General features: G+C 38.8%; 1 protein-coding gene across 1 annotated transcript; it reads left to right on the top strand.

Annotated features, from left to right (window-relative positions):
- Window positions 1-152: 152 nt before the first annotated feature.
- Window positions 153-21355, top strand: ano2a (anoctamin 2a). The gene is made up of 28 exons (XM_080876432.1): window positions 153-330; window positions 4122-4291; window positions 4487-4810; window positions 5891-5986; window positions 6170-6342; window positions 6580-6634; window positions 6739-6790; window positions 6888-6943; window positions 7123-7170; window positions 7549-7613; window positions 7978-8112; window positions 8224-8384; window positions 8720-8802; window positions 10548-10559; window positions 10928-11002; window positions 11100-11156; window positions 11673-11747; window positions 11939-12140; window positions 12861-12972; window positions 13672-13729; window positions 13832-13932; window positions 14015-14178; window positions 14287-14439; window positions 14648-14700; window positions 16474-16652; window positions 18303-18408; window positions 19085-19670; window positions 19784-21355. The coding sequence occupies exons 2-28, from the start codon at window positions 4145-4147 to the stop codon at window positions 20440-20442; spliced, it is 3987 nt and encodes a 1328-aa protein (XP_080732558.1). The 5' UTR covers window positions 153-330; window positions 4122-4144; the 3' UTR covers window positions 20443-21355.
- The last annotated feature ends 82 nt before the right edge of the window (window positions 21356-21437 follow it).

Genomic DNA, 21437 nt, shown 5'->3' with positions numbered 1-21437 from the left:
AATTTTTGACATTTTTTTCAGTGTCGTCTCAGAGCCTACAGAGGGTAGCCGAGGTTCAGTTTCAAGGGTCACTTGTAAACCCTTTCCCTCTTAGCTTACAAACACACACAGCTACACTCACACACCCCTCTTGTATCCAGTAATATGCTTCACACCTTCCTTCCGTTCAGTATGGAACGGTCAGGGAATTAGCCGTCTTGTGCTCGCGCAATAAGCCAGGGGTTGCGGGAGCGCGCGCGGATTGTCCACCATCTCAGCCCCTCAGGCTGTGCAAATCGCGCGTCTTGTCAATCATCTCCCTGGCGAAGACCTGATCCTCCGCGAGTACTGGTGAGTCCTCTTTTCGCTTTCTTTCATCGGAAGTGCAAATTTTAAAAAAAGCGCGCATCATTTTGCTATCCAGCACTGAGGCATATACAGGTATATCCTATGGTGTCCGATTTATAAGGGTCATTTGGACTTTACCACTCATTTATTTGCAAGTGTTTACAATACCCATGACTTGAGCTACTGCTACTGTTGAAATCCCCCGATGGATGTAGTGGTGCGTGTCAGTGTGCTGAGACTGTTTTTTTCCCCCAAACCACCATCTGCGTGCGCACAACTGTTGCGCCAACGAGCATCCAATTAAACATATTTATCGAATCACCAAAGCAACTGCCCAGGGATTAATTAGTCAAAATGAAAATTAGATAATTTGATGACGTCTCTTGTCGATGTTTTTATGCTGATTTAGATTTAGGCTTCAATGATAGTCTGTAGGCTCGAGTGAAAGTTTGATGCAAGTCATTTTGAGCTCTCCTTGCTGTTGTTGTGCTGGAAAGTAACAAGCGGTTCTTTGAAATTAGCGATGGGTGGGTGCTTCAGGAGAGACAGTATTAGAACAGCGCCACATTAAAGTTAGTGTGCAGGTACATCTGACCCCCGGCGTCTCGGGTTGAGCTGTCAGCAAGCTTACAGGCCTATAAGCCCCATGCTGAGACACACGCAATTCTGTTGTCACTCCTCCGGTGCCTGCTTTAAAGTTACCAGGAAAGGAGGACAAATACGTCATAAAACAGACTTGGGGGATAAAAGTCAGTAAAAAATATTCAAATAAATAAAACATGAGGAGAATATTAGTAGTCAGGGGCAATCACCACACTATCATTAAGATGCTAATTTATTGATTAAAAGATGAAATCCAAAAAGGATAATTTGGGGGAATAATATTCTCTTAGAAGAGAACTTCTTGACCAATTTTTTTTTAATCCAGTTGTATTTTGTTTTTGTTTTTCTAGATCTGAGGTCTTAGTTTTGACCTAATAGCTGGAAAGAGGCATAAATCTATAAGAGTGTTGTGGGAGGGGGAAACTGATGTCAGTGGTGGCTTTAGATGATGACAGAAGTGTGGGGAAGGTTTCAGGATCTACGAGAGGAAAGAGGAGAACTGTGTGAATCTAAATCTTAATTGTCACACAGAAAGGAGTTTTAGATGTGGTCCAGCACCCAAGCTCCAGGCTTAATATTTCCAGCAGATTAATGATGGACCTCTGTGGTATGTTAATGGGACATGATTAATTCGGTTAACTGCAAAGTGTGCATAAATATTATTATATATGAACAGTTTTAGCAAGAATCTCAGCCACAGAAGAAATGGCACTATGACTAATAAGCTAATTGAATAGGGCTCAAAATATGGAACATCCAATGGAAATGAAATTAAAACAACAAACCAGACCCGTTTGCAAAATTATTAGAGAGAAATCTAAAACACCCTACCTACATTACATAATTAAACAGACCAATCATAAATGTCCAATAGACCATGTGTAGTCAAACAGGAACATCAATATCTGTTTTGAATGTTTACTTTGTGCTAAAAATGCAGAAGAAAAGAAAGTAACCTGCAATTTTACCTGCAATGTCTTGCCAGTGTGTGTCAAGCTGTGTTTGCTGACTCTTGGATAACTGGGATTATCGTGGATGTTTGTGTATATGTGTAAGGGGATTGACTGTTGAAGTTGTTGTCGTTTTTGTTGTACTCATGCTGGTTTGTTGGCTGTTAGTGTAATTGTGTAACTGGAGGCTTAGTATTTTAGGTTGGTAGGACTTTAATACAATTTTACCAACATACAAAGTGTAATCATGATGCAAACATTGTGACCATTTTCGGTTCCAAGAAGTAATCTTAATATTTAAAAAATTTAAATTTTAAAAATGTTGTGTTCAATCCTTCAGGTAATTTTCCAAGGAAAAGAAATAGCTGGCATTGTTTTTCTGAAGCTCTAATTGGTCAACAGATGAAAGGAATTATAACAAAACATCATCAGTTGGCAACCAAAACTCCAGAAAAAACAGAAGAAGATCCCCTGACCCCCAAAACATTTTTTTAGCGTAGCATCTGAGTAAAAAAATTTTTTTCTTTATATTGTACATCTTTATACAGTAGCACATCAATTATAGCCCTAACTAAGCAAATTACACTGAAAAACATGCTATGATAATTAAAAATATGACAATATACAAATAGTGATAAAGAAAATGTACTGTACTGATCATGCAGGGGGGAAAAACTACATATTGCTTAAAAAATCACTCAGACTGAATAAAGATTTCAAATCAAAACACATATTGAGATGTTTTGGTGACAACATAAAAGTTTTTAAATAGAGAAAGATTTTTTCAGATTTGACATGTTTTAACCTCTTATCAGTTTCAGAAACATAAATATAATAGTATCTCAAAGCACATGGACAATATTATATTGCATCGAAATGGACTGTAACTGTTTTTTGTCAGTTTTTTTGACATGTGATCTTATACTACTATGTTCAGCAATGCTAGTTTTTTCAAACATTTTCCTGTGAGGGGATAGAAGGGAGGAATAAAAACAGAAAGCATTATACTTATTAAACACTTTTTTTTAGGAGAATTCATCAGACAGAGATGAAAGGATGATGCTGTTCTTGGCTGTGCAGAGTGAAATGTAAAGCCGCTGTTAAAATATTAGTCATAGTTTATTATAAAATGTGTTTGTTTTTTCAATTTACGTTTAAGAAAAACTAAATGGACTGTTACATCTTTTGAATAACTGAAGCTCGAAGAAAACAATAATAATGAAAGTGAAATTGACGTATTTAATCTTACGAGCTCTGATCCTGTTTCAGTGCATTAGTATGCACAAACGTGCTCAAAGCAAAGGTCAAATTCGCCTTTTGGTTTCACATGGGCCACAAACCTCACTGTCCTGGGTTGGTGATCACAATGTCTAACTCTTATAGCTGACTTTGTTGCTCTTTGCTATGCCTCACCTGATCTGCTCTAAAAAGACTCAAAAAAAAAACCTTCCAAAAGCCTCAAAAAGAGCTGTGTAAAAGTCTACATTGTGCTGAAAAGTTAATGTAGAGTTCCAAGTCAAGCCAAAGAAATGACTCCATATTTTATTTCTGTGAATTCAAGGGATTCACAGCAATAGCGAGAGTGTGAGTCACAGTCTTTTGAGATGCCGCTTCATTCTTTAGCACCAGAGTCTGAGCTCAGCGACCAAATTGTCCCAACAGATTGCAGCCTGTGCTGCTTGGATTGCAGTGTGGGCTTAATCTGAGCCTACAGCTTCAATTGAGTAAAAAAAAGGGAGACAAGACAGCTTAATTTTGGCTTTGAGTTTATCTGTCAGTCTGAAAGAGCCCCTACTGTTTTCTCAGATATATTATTTGACCTTAAATTAAGGATCAATCTAAATATTTCATATTTTCTGCAACAAGACTGAGAAGACAACATTTATTATTATTTGTTTTTTCCCATACAATAATGATTTTTTATCCCATTGTATACATGAGTGTATATTGTTAGGTCGACAAAAAAAAAGTCTTCTTGACTTGATATATAATTAAATGGGCATTTAAAAAAAACATAATAATTAAAGGTAAATTAAAATAAACCTTGACTCGCTTCCTTGTTCTTTTAATTAGGAGGTCTAATGAATGTTAGATAACATGTCATCACTTTATAAGTCATACTTATAAGTTTTACTTACAGGAATGAGAGCACAAAACAGTTGCATTAAGTTATATATTAATATTCTCCTGGCAGGCCTTTGGCAACACTTAACTCTTGTTTTCTCTTTCATGTGCCCACAGAGGGATGAAACGGAAACGAATGTATGCCCTTAACCACAGCAATGAGTGAGTCATCGTCCTTTCACTCACAGAAGCTTATTTCATTGGCCCGATCACTGTCTGGGCTCGGACTTGACGCCGCCAATGGAGGCCCTGTCAACCTCGATGACAATGACGAGCCTCCACCTCCGGTATGGTTGCACCTGAACGCTGGCTTTAACATCCCACGTCTGTAGCGCATCTTTTCCTCCTACAGCTCTGCTTTCTTATTCTGGAGATGTCACATTTAAACTGTTGCCACGTTGCCTGTACAGTATTCGCCCTAAAATCACAGCCTTTATCTCATCACTCAGCCAAATTATAATATTTGTTTTCTGGTTTGGTAGGAGTCTGGCATTGAGCTTGGCCCTGGGCTTTTTTTTGCTGATGGCAAGAGGAAAGTGGACTACGTGCTTTGCTACAAATACAAAAAAAGGAGAACATCAAAGTCGCGTCTTTCCCTTTCATCTAACGGGAGTCTACCGATACCTATACCAATGCCAATCCCGATACAAGGTCGATGGGAAGCGGAAGCAGAGTCTGGGGAGCCGGGAGCTCATGCGGGAGACGCGGAAGAGTCTAAGCTTACTGAGGAGGAAAAAGCTTTAATGAGGGAGGAGTTTGAAGCAGGCCTGCTGGAGGCTGGGCTACAGATTGAGCGTGATAAGGAGGTGTGTATGTGCTTTTACAGAGCTTTCACAGTGAATATTGTTGTTTACAGCTTTGGACTGCCCTTAAGTGATTCGACCACAAATCCTATGATTGGACAGCTGCCCAGCAGGTAAACCATAAGCCTGCCCGCTGAAGCTAGAAGCCTCGTCTGCACAATAGAATGCTTAATTTCAGTGGTGTATGATTGAATAATAAATTAAAAAATACACAACTAACAACAAAATAGTGCCGGATTTGTTTTTTCATGAACACAATGTACAAAGGGTTTGTTTCTATCCTATTTGTGTCTTTGCACATAAATGCATTTAGTGTGTGATTTTTCTGTCTGTCTATTTGATTGTGCAGAGCTCGTAGGTTAAATTGGCTGCTGTTTTACATGGGGATTAAGAGCATTGATTGTAAGGGCGAAGCCAAAGGCCAGATTATAGGACCTTATTAAACAGTGAGTTAATACTGTGAAGCGTGTGCTGGCTGCCACATACATGTATTTGGCTGCGACTAGTAAGTATTTATATGTAAAGGAATAGTGTGCTTGATCATGTCTTAGCTATAACATCGAAAGGTTTTTTGTTATTAAAGCTAGCAATAACATTATTATGTTTTACAATATTCATTACTTGTCCCCATTGAGGCTCAGGATACATGTGAAAAAGGCTGTTACGGATTTACTGCTGTAAATGCACAACATAGCCATATCTGGGAGGTGATGTTTGAGCTTGTGATGCTGTACCTGCCTAGCAATGTGGTCACTGCAGTAATTGCTTTGGCAGACAGGAAGACAGAGCTCAAGAAGCTCAGTAACTGACCACATTTCGTATTATCAGAACCGATAATTGGGTACATCATTGCAATTTGCAGGAAAGCGTCCCAACAGTTATCTGCAGTTTTCCATACTTTGCAGGATTGAGTGGTCCTGGATTTGTGATAATGGGATTTCTTACAAAACAGCTTCATCAAATATAATCAAATGTGTCATCCTGACAGGTTTAGAGAAGCATATATTTTAGTTATGAATGTAATTTTTTGCCATCTTCACATTTCTAATGACTCTCTCTGGCAATATGTGTGCTGATGTGCAGAGGTCAAACGGCATGGGGTTTATTCGACTGCACATCCCATGGTCAATACTGAGCCGAGAAGCGGAGCTGCAGAAGATCAAAGTCGCAGTAAAAAAGGTCAGCAGTTTCACGCAGTCAGTAACATATCTTGGTCAGTGAAATTCCAGTTTTATTTAGTACATTTTGAGCTTTTTTTTTGAGATTTTTAATTTGGTTCGGGGACTTGCAGTTTGGAAAACTGTGGAAAATGACCAAGTAGCTTTGATCAAAATGTTTTTCATGTGTGTCGTCTTTCTGTAGAAATGTGAATTGCGGAAACGGACAGGCATTGCTGGGATGTGGGATTCTGTTGCCACTAAAATCAACACACCATTTCAGCCGGACGTCCCCGATTTTGACATCCAGAGGGACTCCCAGACACGCGTCAATTTTAAAACCCTCAAACACCCTTTTATCAGAGACAAACTCCATCTGTGAGTACATAGATGATCACACTTACTGGTAAATAATAAGGACAATCTTAGCTTTGGACACACATAGTTTTATTGGTGACTGAAAAATCAAAGTGGTATTCAGTAGGTATTATATTTTAATATAAAGATAATTCAGAACTTTGTATGCCACTGAAACACGCAAAAAAGGAACTTGCCATTCGCAAAACTTTTGAGAACAGCCTTTATTTTTAACCCTAATTTATTTTGTCCCTACAGCTATGACATCAAGTCAACAGAGACTCTGTTTGACAATGCGACGCGGAGCAGAATAGTGAGTCCGGGAGTTTTTGTCATGAAAAAAAGATTCTGAAATCTAAAGTTTAAATATAAATGAGCTCACTTAAAATTTCTATACTATGTTACGTGTGCTTCTAGGTAGCTGAGATTATTTCACGTACTACTTGCAGACACTCTTGCCAAACTACCGGTGAGATCTACTTTTTTTCTGTTTCATATTGTTCAGAGTCATGCTGACAGTCGTAGCTAAACTGCCTGTGTGTTACATTACCTTCTTGTGTTGTAAGGCATCAACTCTTTACTGGCTCGGGGTGTCTATGTTGCTGCTTTCCCTCTGCATGACGTAAGTAAAATGAAGACCTCTGCTTGAAGTGCTTTTGTTCTGCTCAGTTACTGTATATAAGTAACAAAAAAATGTACAACTCCTAAAAACCTCATCTTCACTCAATCCTGTGGATTTAATATGATTTAAAGTAAACCACTATGTGTCTTATAAAGAGCTGATCACTTTTTCTGTTTTAGGGGTCATTCACAAGGAGAGGACGGAAAGATCAGAGAAATGATAGACAGGTGAGTTTTCTCTAACTGGATGTGGATAAGCATGTGTTGACAAAATGTTTTTTCCCTCTGGAACATCCTTGATGACGTCGATGGAGGTGATACATTCATTTAAGGGATAAAATCTTTGCTGTTGCTAACCAAGCTTCAGAGCGCTTAGGCGCTAACATATTTTAAAAATAATACAATGTACAAATCTATATGTGATCCAGTAGTTTGAGTTCTTTCATACATAATCAAATCTTAATACAGTTTGATTATTTACTATCAACACCCTGGGTGAGGTCCACAGGTCTGACATTTATAATGAAAGGCCTGAAAACATTGCATCTGACATTTTAGTTATTAACTGTTATAAACTTTTCTGTCATGTTCTTGTGCATCTTTCAGCTCCTCCATGAAGAATGGGCTAACTATGGAGTCATGCATAAATACCAGCCTGTAGATCTTATCAGGTACTGAGCTATGAATTTCTAGCTATAGCTTTAGCTTTTAGTGTATTGTTCATTACAGCCACTAATACTGATCTTTAAGAAACAATATAGGTGTTTAAGGCTTGCCATTATCATTATTATTATTATTATAGATGAGATGCCAAGTCAAAGTTTTAAACTAAAAGTACTAATTCTACTATTAATAATAAAGTTCATAGATGTGCCAAGTAAACGTTAAGGTTTCTAATGTTTCTCAGGTGAGATCAGTTTTTTCTTGTGTTTTTAAATTGAACACCGCTTGAGTCTAAAATAGCATATGTCCTTGGCTCTTCACATTTCCACTTGACAAAAATGTATAGCCTGCACGTTGCTCCTTTGTTTACAGAAAGTACTTTGGAGAACAGATTGGGTTGTATTTTGCATGGCTGGGTGTTTATACTCAGCTCCTCATCCCTCCTTCAGTACTGGGCATCATTGTCTTCCTATACGGCATACTTACTGTGGATACCAATGTGCCAAGGTGGGTAGATACTAATTAGTCTTCAAATCTGTTTGTGCTTATCAAAAGTGTATTACTGACACACAGTGTTAATGTTATTATGCATGTGCTGTTTTAACATGTGTATTTAAGTCAGGAGACGTGTAATGACAGCTTGAACATCACCATGTGTCCACTTTGTGATGGCGTGTGCGACTACTGGCGTCTGAGTTCGGTGTGCTCATTGGCCCGAGCTTCATACCTGTTTGACAATGGAGCCACTGTCCTCTTTGCTATTTTCATGTCTCTGTGGGGTAACTATACACACTTTAATGCATATCCCTGTTACAGCATACGCAGTAAGTTTTAACACAGCAACTCCAGTAGATAGACAGACATTTAATAAACACTTAGATTTCTTAATTCAACTTTCAGTTTACCCAGATATACATTTTAAGATATGAAGCTACTTATTTTGTAAAAAAACAGGCTTATTTAATTTTCTGAACACATTCACATTTAGGATATGTTTGTGAATAAATTTCCTGCCAAAATAGATTTTTTTTAACCTAGTGAATGCAAATAATTTTTTTTAAATCGTTATATTTTTTTTAATTTCTCTGAATTCCTTATGTTCATTTTTTTGTAGCTGCATGGTTTCTTGAGCACTGGAAAAGGCGGCAGATGTATCTGAAACATACGTGGGACCTGACGAGCCTCGAGGATGAGGAGGTAATGAAGTAGATTTGGCATATTGTACAATTAAAAAAAAACTATGCTCTAATAACTGAAAATGAAAATCAATCAAATTATTACGTAATTTTATTTTTTCACTTTCTATTTTTATAACCCATGTAAGTCAAGCCCAGAGTTTTAACCTCTTGACACTTGACGGCAGGGATAAGTTGTGGTTTACCTTGTAGATTATCATTTGTTTCAGAACACCGCCCATCCCCTACATACACATACCTGTAGGCACCCATGTATCCATGTGTTTAGGGTGTTAAGTGTGGTAATGGGATTGGCGAGTTCTTAAAGGGTATTTCCTGGATAGTATGACAAAGCAGGGTCATAACATACACAGACACAGCCTAGAACAACTATAGCTGTTTGAACTTCGCTTGAGATTATCCAGCGGACGTACATGAGAATGTACCCTGACCAGCCACTTCATTAGGTACTCCTGCTATCCAATCGCATAACATCAGCTCCATTCATCCACTCCATCCATTTAAACATATAGACGTTAGGCAACATGCTCTGCTAAAATTCAAACAGAATGGGGAATAAAGTGATTTTAAACATGTCATGGTTATAGATCTCAGATCCAAGATCCAGGTCCAAGTATCAAAAACTGTTTACTTTAGTTTTTTACTGGGATTTTCGCCCGCAAACATTTCTAAAATTTAAAGAGAAGGATCCAAAAGTCCAAAAGAGAAATATCCAGAAAATGCCATACTGATGCCAGAGGTCAGAAAGGCAACAGTAACTCAAATCACGACTTGTTACAACCAAGGAATGCAGAAGAGCATCTCTGAGTGCACAACACATCAAACCTTGAAGTGGATAGCTGCCACTCCTGTCAGCTGGGAACTACAAACTGAGGCTGCAGTTACTCTGGGCTCACCAAAGGTGCACAGTAGAAAAAAAAAAGGTCCATATCTACTGCAACATTTGGATGGCAGGGTCAGATTTTGAAACATGAGCAACAGAAAGACTCTGTCATGCCTTGTGTCAACGGTTCAGTTTAATGATGTAGGTGATATCTTCTTGGAACACGTTTAGCTCCTTAGTACCACTTAAGCATTGTTTAACACCACAGCCTGCCTGAATATAAGTCTATCCTTTTATGACCATGTTATTCTGATGGCTGCTTCCCCCAGAATAACATGCCATGGCCCACAGCTTAAATAATCTCATACTGGTTTTTTGAACATCACGAGGGGTTCATTATGCTCAAATGGTCTCCACAGACACCAGATCTCAATTCAATTGGGGACCTTTGGGATGTGGTGGGATGGGAGATTGCCATGTTGAATTTGCAGCCGACAAATCTGCAGCAACTTGTGTGATGCTGTCATGTTGATATCGACCAAAATCTCTCAGGAAGGTTTCTGTCATCTTGTTAAGTCTAAGGCTCAAGTGGGTCTTTACCAGAGACTAGCAAGGTGTACTGAATAAACTAGCCAATGAGTGTGTCTTAGAAATAGTTGAAATTCATGAAATTCATAGCAACGACATGTGGCCCCTCCCCAGAACCGTCCATCCATCTTTTTTTTTTCCAAATTCTTATTCAAATGAACTATTTTTGAATAAATATATAACACAGAGAATTATCTGTTGTGTGTTACAGAGTTCATGAACAGCATTCATTTATGAAAACAGCTAATCTTTCTTACTCTCTCTCTTCCCTTTCTAACTGTGTGTGCATATCTGTCTCTGCCTCTTTCATTCGTCACTTTGTCTCCTGCCCGAAGGAGCGAGTCCAGGTGGGCAGGTTTCTTTACCCGCAAGTTTCTGTAGCCATTTTTTATGCATTGTGAAATAAATTCATTGTTAATGTTTTAATGTGTTGGCATTTAATGGGTTGTGTATCTACAGTTAAGAATTTTAATACTAAACATCAGCAATTGAAAAACTCAGTTAATGGTCACAGTTGCAGATTGAAATCACTTACATTAAAGGTGTAAATAATTCACACAAAATAAATGGTTTTGTAATGGCAGATGCCAGACATTAGTGCATGTGTTTTAAATGTGTGTGTGTGTGTGTGTGTGTGTGTGTGTGTGTGTGTGTGTGTGTGTGTGTGTGTGTGTGTGTGTGTGTGTGTGTGTGTGTGTGTGTGTGTGTACTGCAGGAGGAGCTGAGACCTGAATATGAAGAAGCACTGCAGGAGAAAAAAGCCAAGATGAAAGCACAGTCTGCAAAAAAGGTATAATGTGTGTTTTTATTCACATTCAGTTTTATAACTTGCCACACAAAAGACACAGATTTCACTCACTCACTGTGTCTTTTTTCCTCTGTTGCAGATGACTCAGTCTGGGGACGGTAGAGATGGAGAAACAGACCAGATGCTGGCCTACCAGGTATCACTACACTGCCCTGAGTGACAGGACATTTTGTGGACAGAGCTGCTGGGGGTAAAGGGCAGGGCTGTATTTAAACTTCTTTCATTACTGCTAGCAGATAATGTCACTCCCCGATTTACTTTATTCTCAATGAAGTTAAGTGAATTACTGCCAGAAAAGCAAATCTTACAGTTTATCTGGGTTTTTCATATATTGTAGATTTAATATAGACTACCTGTGTGTGTATGACTTTATGTTGGTTCATAATAAACCCCCCTACACCTACTGTGGATGGTTGAGTCCAAAGCAGCTTACCTGCCTGAGATTAGCCCAGATTACTGTTGGAGAGGGAAAAGGGAGCAGAGGAAGAAGGGGAGGGGATTTCTGTCCTTTGAGATGGCAAACACGCACCTGCCAGACAAACAAAAACGTGTGTGCATGTGTGTGTGTAGAACATGTGCAGTGCATTAATGCACAGTGCTAACTCATATACCGATGATGAGAACAAAAATAATATGCATGTTTTCTTGGCAGCAAGAGCCCGAGTCACTGGACATAGAGGATCACATGCCAGGTTATCTCATCAATATATCCACCTTACTACTGCTGGTACTGCAATCATACTTTCTTCTTATTCTCACATTTCTATCTTTCTTTTTTGTTGATTTGATTTCTTAAGGGAGATTATTATTATTATTATCATTATTTGTATTTTTATTTGTTTGTATTTAACAGTAATCAGAAGGTTTTTATATTTTAATATAAACTTTAAAGTTTTTATAAACTTTTTGTGTCTTCAGATATTCATCACCTTCTCAGCGGTGTTCGGGGTGGCAGTTTACCGCATCTGCATGCTGAGTGTGTGGTCCATGAACCCTGATCCGGAGGCCAAGGCCAGCGTTAGGATGACAGTCACAACCACAGGCATCATCCTCAATATGCTGGTTGTTCTGGTGTTGGAAGAGGTCTACGGAGCGATCGCCGTGTGGCTAACTGAGCTTGGTACTTTTTTAATGCTGTTAGAAAGTTTAATCATTGAAATTGTTTAAATTGGAGACAGAAAGCAGTAAAATCTTGAAGGTAAAACAAGTTATAAAACTGGACACTCACCAGCAAACATAATTTACTACTCAAGAAAGTAAGGCATTACACATTACCGCATTTTCCTGAATTTATATTACTTGATTACTCCCTGGAGAAAGTAATTCATTACAGTACTTGTTACATTACTTTTGTGTTACCTGAAACTCATTGTCACAAAATTATCAGTTGACAGTATAAACCTGAGGCTACAGTCTCACACTCCAGCACATAACCTCATCCTAAGCAGGTGAGGTGTGAAGACACACATGTGATCTATCTTTATATGTATGAACACAAAACTGGCAACACAGCACAGAGATGAAAACCACCCGAAGCCACAGTGATTCTATTCTAGAAACATCTTTACTGATTATAACGGTGTCACTGTTGTTGAGACAGCTCTAACATTGTCCACTCTGTTTTACAAGATCTGTCTTTAAGCCTTCTGCTGTTTGAGTTTTAATTTTCATGTAACTAACTGTATCATCTAACACGATTAGATACTTCACCATGTATTTTAGTACAACAGGTCTTGGTGATATTGTTAGTGAAACGTAACCAGTATAAAGAAACTGATGATGCAGGTGATGTGTTTAAAGTTGTAATTGGAATGAATAGAATTAAGTCATGTCTCAACAGAACTTCCAAAGACAACGGAGGAGTTTGAAGAGAGACTAATATTCAAGTCCTTCTTCCTCAAATCCATGAACGCCTTTGCACCAATTTTCTATGTGGCCTTCTTCAAGGGCAGGTCTGTATTTTTGTCTTTCTTCACAAGCTCATAAAGTGACCTGGGGTCCCATTTGATGTGGGACTACACAGCATTTTTATTCTTTGTCTGTCGTCTCACAGGTAGAGATAATTAACCATTTTGATTGTCACCAGTTTTCTAAAATTAGCACTGCAGGAGAGATACTTTTCTAATGTCTGGCTTGTATCCAATGGCTGTGAAGCAAACAGGGAAGGCTGTAATCATGGGTCGAGTGCAGGTTAACCTGTTGCCGTCTTTTGCTGCCCAAGATACAGCCAACAGGGAAAAATGCGAGTGACCACAAAGTCATAATGGAGTACTATCACTTTCAATCTTTTGTCATCTCACTTATGCCAGTGTTTAGTTAAAAAATGGTGAAAGAATACATTTTTATACAGTTTTAATGGCAATAGTTATGCAGACTGTGACAGAGTATGATAGAAATTAAGCTGTTGAAATTGCATAAGGCAACACAATCTTTCTCTTCCTATATGGTTAATGTATTTACTTAGCAAAGGAATGGAAAATTGCATTCAAATTAAATATATTTCCTCTTCATATGCTACATTTCATATATATTGTCTCACACAAACATACTCTTTGCCCCATGATTAGTTTGCTGAGATGAGTTTGTCCTACTCACTCTGCACTGTGTGTCTTCATTCCTTTATCACGTGACTTGGTCCTCTCCTCATACAGGTTTGCTGGGCGGCCTGGCGATTATGTTTATGTCTTTGGAGACTATCGCATGGAGGAGGTTTGTTGCACTACACACATCAGTGATTATTGTTTTGTGTATGTACGTGTAAGATAAATGATCTGTAGTCTTTTATGTAAATGTGTGTTTTGCCTTCTACAGTGCGCCCCTCCTGGCTGCCTCATTGAGCTGTGCATCCAGCTCAGCATGATCATGCTCGGAAAACAACTCATCCAAAACAATGTGTTTGAGATACTCGTACCGTAAGTGTTCCCAGATACTGCTTAATGTACAGAATTTGAATCTGTAATTTGACTCTGTAAATATATCTTTTCTGTTTTACAGTAAGTTGAAAAAGATGTACAGAACAATACAGGAACAAAAAGGAAAGAATAGAGGAGCAGAAGATGAGGACAGTGAAACAGAGGAGAAGCGACCGAAACAGCAGTTTGACAAGGATTTCACCCTCGAACCGTTTGAAGGTGTCAGTCCAGAATACATGGAAATGAGTAAGTCTCTTCTGGTCCCTTGGATATATATTTATTCACAAAATCATTCAATACTGCAACGAACCTGCATTAACATGTAACCATGTGTGCATGTCTTGACATATACAGTAATCCAGTATGGGTTTGTGACTCTGTTTGTGGCCTCCTTCCCGCTGGCACCAGCGTTTGCGCTGCTCAACAATGTCATCGAGATTCGCCTCGACGCTGCAAAATTTGTCACCGAAATCCGGCGTCCCGATGCTGTGAGGTGCAAAGACATAGGTACAGATTTCACATGTGCTCATGTCCTCTCTGTCTTCCTCTGTGTGAATGTGACACTAAAAAAAACCCTATCCCTAAATTTCTAATCAAGTTCTTTTTCTTTCCTTTCTTTTACATGAATACACGCATGCCCACACACATTGATACACATGGATTGACACACTTCTTTCCTCCCCTTTGTCTCTTTTCATGTGCATGCTATCTCCAGGGATTTGGTACAACATCCTTTGTGGAATCAGCAAATTCTCTGTCATCACCAATGTAAGTGTGTGTGCGTGTATGAGTCTTCTCTCTATAACCTTTGACTTCTGGCAGAGAAGTGTATACTGAAGGGAACTCCAGTTTAACTGCAACTTAATGCTGCTGCTATGTCCTTGCTGAATAAGTGCAAATGTTCAGTCCATCGAATTAAATTCTGTTTACTGAAATTCATAATATTGTAACAAGGCACTCTATGGCAGCTAGAGGTGTGGCACAATTTGCAGGTCTCTGAGCTCAAAAGCAACTTTAATGCAGCTTTAAATTATTTTAATTGCTCATATACTTGAATTTGCAGAATACTTAAAATCTTCCTCCTTTCACTTTGATGCTGGTTTGCAGCATTTCTGTGTCATAGCATAGAAATGCTGCAAACACATGTGGAACAGTTGTAACAAAGTGTACTTTTAAACATATAATATAATATAATATAATATAATATAATATAATATAATATATAATATAATATATAATGTAAGTTGCAAATTGAAATAGTCGGGACTTTTTTGGTTGGCTCTTTTAGAGGTCTACAAATTTCACAACAGACATGCAACAAATTAAATTTTTAAAACTACTGATTTCCTTTTTTATTTGTCACTCATCTTGTCACTGGTGTTACCATATTCTTTTGGCAAGTTTAAAGGCTTTACAAAATATTATTCCTCAGCCTCTTTAGGATAAGGAAACAAGATTTCATTTTATTATTTACAGTTTGGTTTGTTCAGCTTGTGGCTGTTTGACATTTGTTTATTTGTGTATTTGCTAATAACAATATAAATATTAGAGTTACAGTTAAAAATGAATAATAACGCAATCCTATATATCCTAACCCACACAGTTACTAATTACTAATGTGTCGAAATCAAATATTAAACACCTTGCTTGATGTGATCGGAAAAAAAGCCCCACTCAGTTTGGAGATACCAAACAAAAGGAGGATTAATAATGAGAAAGAAATGTTTTCTGTAAATTGGAGTCATTAATTTAATCAGTTTTTATTTTGTTCTTTTTCTTACAATTCACTAAAGGTAAGGTAAAATCTTAAACTAAACCTTTTTTATGAAATTATAAAATAAAAGAGAAAAGTTCTTATAAATGAAAAGAGGCATTGGTCTTATTGTGAGCAATTCAGTAAATATGTCAGAGGAAATGCTGGGAATTGAGTGATGTCATCACTATCATTTTTTCTTTCAAAATAATACACTTTTTTAATATGAAAACATCAGGGGAATAATACTTTCTTTATATATATGTTTTTAGATTTTGTCTACAATTCATTTTGTTATGTCACGTTTATTGTATGTTTGATAGTTATGTAGATATTATTGCATTTTAAATGGTGAAAAAAAAACCCACTTTTTAAAACAAAACATGCTGCTTACCACTATCCTTTATTGTGTGGTGGAGCACTCATCTGTGGTGCTTGGATCTATATATAAACTGCTTTCGGCTAATTTATTCTCAAAGGGATGCCACAGCTCGACGTGTTTGTTTTGGCAGATTACACCAGAAACCCTTCCTGACAATAATATATTTGACAAATCTTGTCAATTTGATGGCTCAGGTATAATTGTTCAAATCACATATTGTAATATTTTAACACAGACATAAATCAAAAATTTAATTAAAACACCAAATTATTTTTAAAGTGTAATATTTCTTTAAAAGCTACAGACAAAAAAGTAGACAGTATTACCAATGTTACGTTATTCTTATTATTGGACCATAAAGTTATTTATTGCTAATGTAACTTTCACCCCTTGTTTGTCTTTCTAGGCATTTGTTATCTCCTTCACATCAGAGTTTGTTCCACGAATGGTTTACCAGTACATGTACAGCGCTAATGGCACCATGAGCGGATACACGGAGCACTCGCTGTCCTACTTCGATGTCAGCAACTTCCCCTCTGGCACAGCGCCAAACACCACCCTTATCACTGGAGTATCCATGTGCAGGTCAGAGTCACTCTATTAACCTTGACCTACCTGGAACTTTCTTTAAATCCTTTAGTCCAGCAGCTTAGCGCTTTACCTGGAACATATACAAAAAGACTTCCTCAAGATTTCCACATTTTGTCATGTGTCAGATTCATTTTTCATCAGTCTTCATGGATACTTGAAAATTACAAAGCAAACTTTTTTTGAAGGTATTGTTAAATGTATTAAAGATAACAATTTACTTCAGTATTCAGACCTTACAGGGCTATAATTGAGCTCTGGCGCATCCTGTTAAAAATTAATGAGATGTTTCAGCAACTTAACTGGGTACAGCCTATATGAAAAGGCACACACCTGTCGATATAAATTCTTCCTGTTGATGGTGGATGTCAGATTGAAGGCCAAACCGTAGCGTATCCTGTATGATAGTGGCTTATCACAGAGCAGACGCTGAGGGACATACTGTGATTCATGCTCATATCCATCCAGTATCCGCTTCAAAATTTCCATCCATCCATTCAGCCACACAGCCAGCAGTTTTCTTAACGGATTATTCCTCTCTCAGTCTATCTCACTTGTCATTTGGCGAGAGGCAGAGTGTATCCTGGTCAGGTTGGCAGTTCATCACATGGCCAACACATAGAAACAGACAGACAGTTTAGAATCACCATTTAACCTAACATGCATGTCTTTTAAGCTGTGCATGGAAATTCAACACCTAAGAGAAAATCACGCAGCGCCAGGGAGAGCATATCTGCATCGTCTCCCAGCCCCTCGTGGACTTGTTCACACATTTAAATAATGAGCGAGTGGTCACTATGAAAGATCCTTATGTGGAGATGGGACCATCACTGGTGTAGCAGTCCACCAATCAGGCCCTCGTGGTAGTGTAGCAAGTTTTGGAGCAGTTTCTTATCAAGCAGTTTATAGTTTTGTTTGGAGAAAATAGATCCGACTTCATTAACACTGTCTGTACAGACTAAGGCACTCGTGACAACGTAATGCAATGGGGATGTTTATGTTTTGTTTTTTGTTTGTTTTTATTACAACAAGGCGTGGAAGACAAGACGGGATAGTGATAAAGATGCTTGCAGAAAAAAATGTTAATTTTCAGTGAAAGTCTTTTGCAACCGATGACAAATAACCACCCCAAACACAAAAACACGGCCTAGAATGACCCAACCACAGGCAAGACCTGAGAGACGGGAACGTGGCTGTGCAGTGACACCAGGCAGTTCTGCCAAGAAGAATAGGCGAAGCTTCCAAAACAATCATGTGCCAAACTTGTAAGATCATTCCAAAGAAAGGCCGTGACTGTTGCCAAAGCTGCTTTAACCAAGTACTGAGAGAAACTTCTGAATGCTTAATGTATATAAAATGGGACGTTTCAGGCTTTTGTTTTAGTGCATTTACAAAACATTCATAAAACTTTTTGTGGAGTATTTGTGTGGAAATTAATAAGAGGTTAGAAAAAGAAGTATAAGAATCAATTTTGAGATTTGAAAGGATTTGAATTGTTTTTATTTTTTACTGTAAATGTGTGCAAGGATGAGTTTTAAGAAATTGTCAAATCTTGGCTTGGATAGCTTTTAGCTTTTTTGTGTGTATTTTTTTCCGTGCTCTCACATGTTTCTCTGTGCTAATACTCACAGTGTATCTTTCTGTCAGGTATAAAGACTACAGAGATCCTCCGTGGGCAACAGATTCATACACCTTCTCTAAACAGTACTGGTCTGTCCTGGCTGCAAAACTGGCCTTCGTAATTTTCTTCCAGGTATCAATATTACTTAGCTACAGTAGGACATATGCTACACTTAGTCTGAAAGGGTATCTCCAGCTCTGTTTTTACTTAAATCCATGAATAGCTTTCTATCCCGCTGATATGTGACTTCTCAAAGGATGTTAATATAATGTATAGATAAGTAGAGATGCACCAGTCCAACTTTTCCTCTTCTGATATTTGCTGATAGTTTTTATCTGACAGTAGTGTTGTCTTTGATATTAAGTTGGATAATTTATATTAATATGTCCTCTATTTCACTGTGACCAGACCTATTTATCTGATATTTATCTGTTTATAATAAAAAGTGATCTCAGTGAGTGTGCAAACTGCCTAATGGCATTCAGTGTTAATCCAGCAAAATAGTGCTTTCTTACCTATAGGCAGCCTCGCCTCTGTCAGTGCGCCCCAGGGCAGCTGTGGCTACAATGTAGCTTGCCATCACCAGTGTGTGAATGTGTGTGTGAATGGGTGAATGACTGAATGTAGTGTAAAGCGCTTTGGGGTCTTTAGGGACTAAGTAAAGCGCTATACAAATACAGGCTATTTACCATTTACCATAGGTACCTTTAAAAAAATTATTTTAACAAATACATTTTTGGCTTTCAAAACTATTTAACCCTCTTTAAAAATAAAAATCTAAACTCTTGTTACTTGTTTTTTCTATCAGAACCTTGCCATGTTCCTCAGCATGTTAGTTGCCTGGATGATCCCAGATGTACCACGATCTCTGCGGGAACAGCTGAAGAAAGAGAACATGTTGCTGATGGAGTTTCTGCTGACTCAAGACCAAGAAGCACGTGCCAAAACTCACTCCACAAAACCCTCAGCCCCCTACTTCCCCACCAACATAGACATTGTGGTGGAGGCACCACCAGAAAATCAAGAAGAAGTACAAGTGGAGGAAGAGGAAGTGGTGGGGGTTGAGATCAATTTGGATGCAAGGAGCAGAGATAGTGACAGTGATCCAGAGATTGGAAATGTATTGGTAGAAGGTGGAGTAAATGGTCTAGAAGAGCGAGGAGATGAAGGTGAAGAGGAAAACAGAGAGGCTGAAGGAACAGAAAAGGAAGGAGAAGGAGATGTTAAGGAGGAGGATGGGAAGGAAGAAGGTGGAAAGGAAGAGTTTGAGCAAGAGGAAAGTGATGAAAAGGAGAAAGGAGGGCAGAGAACAAATGAAGATGAAGCAAAGGAAGTTGAGAATGAAAATTTTACTGTAGATCTGGACGTCTTCATGAGTGAGCTGGGCCTCTTAGGTAAGAGGAGACAATTTAATAACAGAGCACAAGTTCTTCTTTCTTTGTTCATCTTGTCTGTGAAACATATTGTCTGCATCGTACAATTCATTTTTTTGTTTTTTGTTATATAGATGAAGAACCCTCATCGGGCACAATTAAAGATATGGAGCTTCCCCGCTCAGGCTCCAAACAAGAATGCCAGAAAGATGCTGAACCTCTGTCACATTCATCGTGTAAAAGAGGATCATCCCAGAGTCTGAAGATCTCCACGGAAGGGATTACAACAACAGATGATGAAACTAAGAGCTTCTCATTAATTGCACCTCCTCCCAGAGAGCCAGGCTCAAAGGCCAAGGCCCGATGCTCCACCCTGCCTTCTCGCCACAGAGGGGCTGAGGCTTGCTACAGCCTGCCAAGGCCCAGCCACTCCACCAGCCTCACCAGGTTCCAGCAGAAGTCCACACTTATTCCCCTGGTTTCCCTGGACCCTTCATCATCAGCTTCGCCCAGCCCATTATCTCCCACACACACACAGGCATCCGCATCATCTACACAGCCTCTACTTGCCCAACAGCACAAAGCCTCAACTGAACTGTTTGTGCTGAAAGGCCCTCCACCCCAACAGCCACGCTCCAGGGCCAAAGCCCGGTGCTTAACCCTGCCTCCAAGACAAAGAGCACAGGGTCCTGAGGAGCACTCTAAAAAGCCTAGCCATTCCACCAGCTTTACAAAGCTGGAAGACCGTATCCCGCCTTCCCCCAGTGAACTGAAGCGCAACAGACCAGTATGAGGAGAGCTGCAAGGCGAAGTGGAAGAGAAGGAGGGTGGAGGAGGGAGGGAGAGGACTATTCAGATAACCTTCTCCTGTCTGTGCCTGGAGGCACACCCTTCAGTCCCCACTGCATATACCTGTGGTGTGAAAGGAAACATAAATGGAAACTCCTTTTTATCATGTTACTCCTCATTATACTGCTCAGTGGTTTAGGGCTAAACCTAACAATGGGGGTGCTGGGCAATTCAGAGAAAGACTGCTCTGAAAGTCTCCTTGCTATGACCTGTGAAAAAAAAACCACTGGACCGTATTCTGTTTTATTTCTGTGTATATTTTTGGGCTGTTCTTTTTTGCCTACACTCACATCTCAGTAGCCAATGCTCCTCTGTTACTTCCAGTCCAACACATGCAGCAGTGCTGCCTTGTAGGCCAGCTGAAGATGAAACTGTATTCATTGCAGCTAGAATCAGCTCATGTGCTTTTAGATTTACGTTTATCTTTAGATGTTTTGATATATAAACACATGAACTTATAATAAAAGACCCCCATGTTTTTCATGTTTGTTCTTCATTGTAAAGTTGTGTAGTAACCTCAAGGCTGTTTTTCCTTGGACAAGGGCTTTGATTATTGACAGGAAACACTTAAATATTATACTGATCGCAGCTGATTTTAAAGTCAGTATTTGTTATGGCTGCCTTTAACGTAGCCTATGCTCTATAAGGCAAGCTTTTTTATAATTTCTTTAAGTAGTCTTCAGGAATAGTTCTCCGGGCTAACTGAAGGACATCCAAAGCTCTCCTTTGTATGTTTGCGTCCTTTGTGTTTCATTCTCTGGTAAGATAATCCCACACTGCTTCAATGCTCTGGGGAGGCCAATCTATGACTGATAGTGCCTCGCGGTGTGTTTTTACTTCACTGGCAGTGTGTGCACACCATGCCAAAATGTTTTTGTTTTTTATTATTATTGTAGAGTCAACTTAAGAAAACCTGGAGAACTATTGCTCAAGACCTCT

Source organism: Rhamphochromis sp. 'chilingali', assembly GCF_963969265.1.
Source record: "Rhamphochromis sp. 'chilingali' genome assembly, chromosome: 2".
Taxonomy (NCBI): Eukaryota; Metazoa; Chordata; class Actinopteri; order Cichliformes; family Cichlidae; genus Rhamphochromis; species Rhamphochromis sp. 'chilingali'.
Note: the sequence above shows the minus strand (reverse complement) of the source record. Positions and strands in the feature narration are given on the sequence as shown.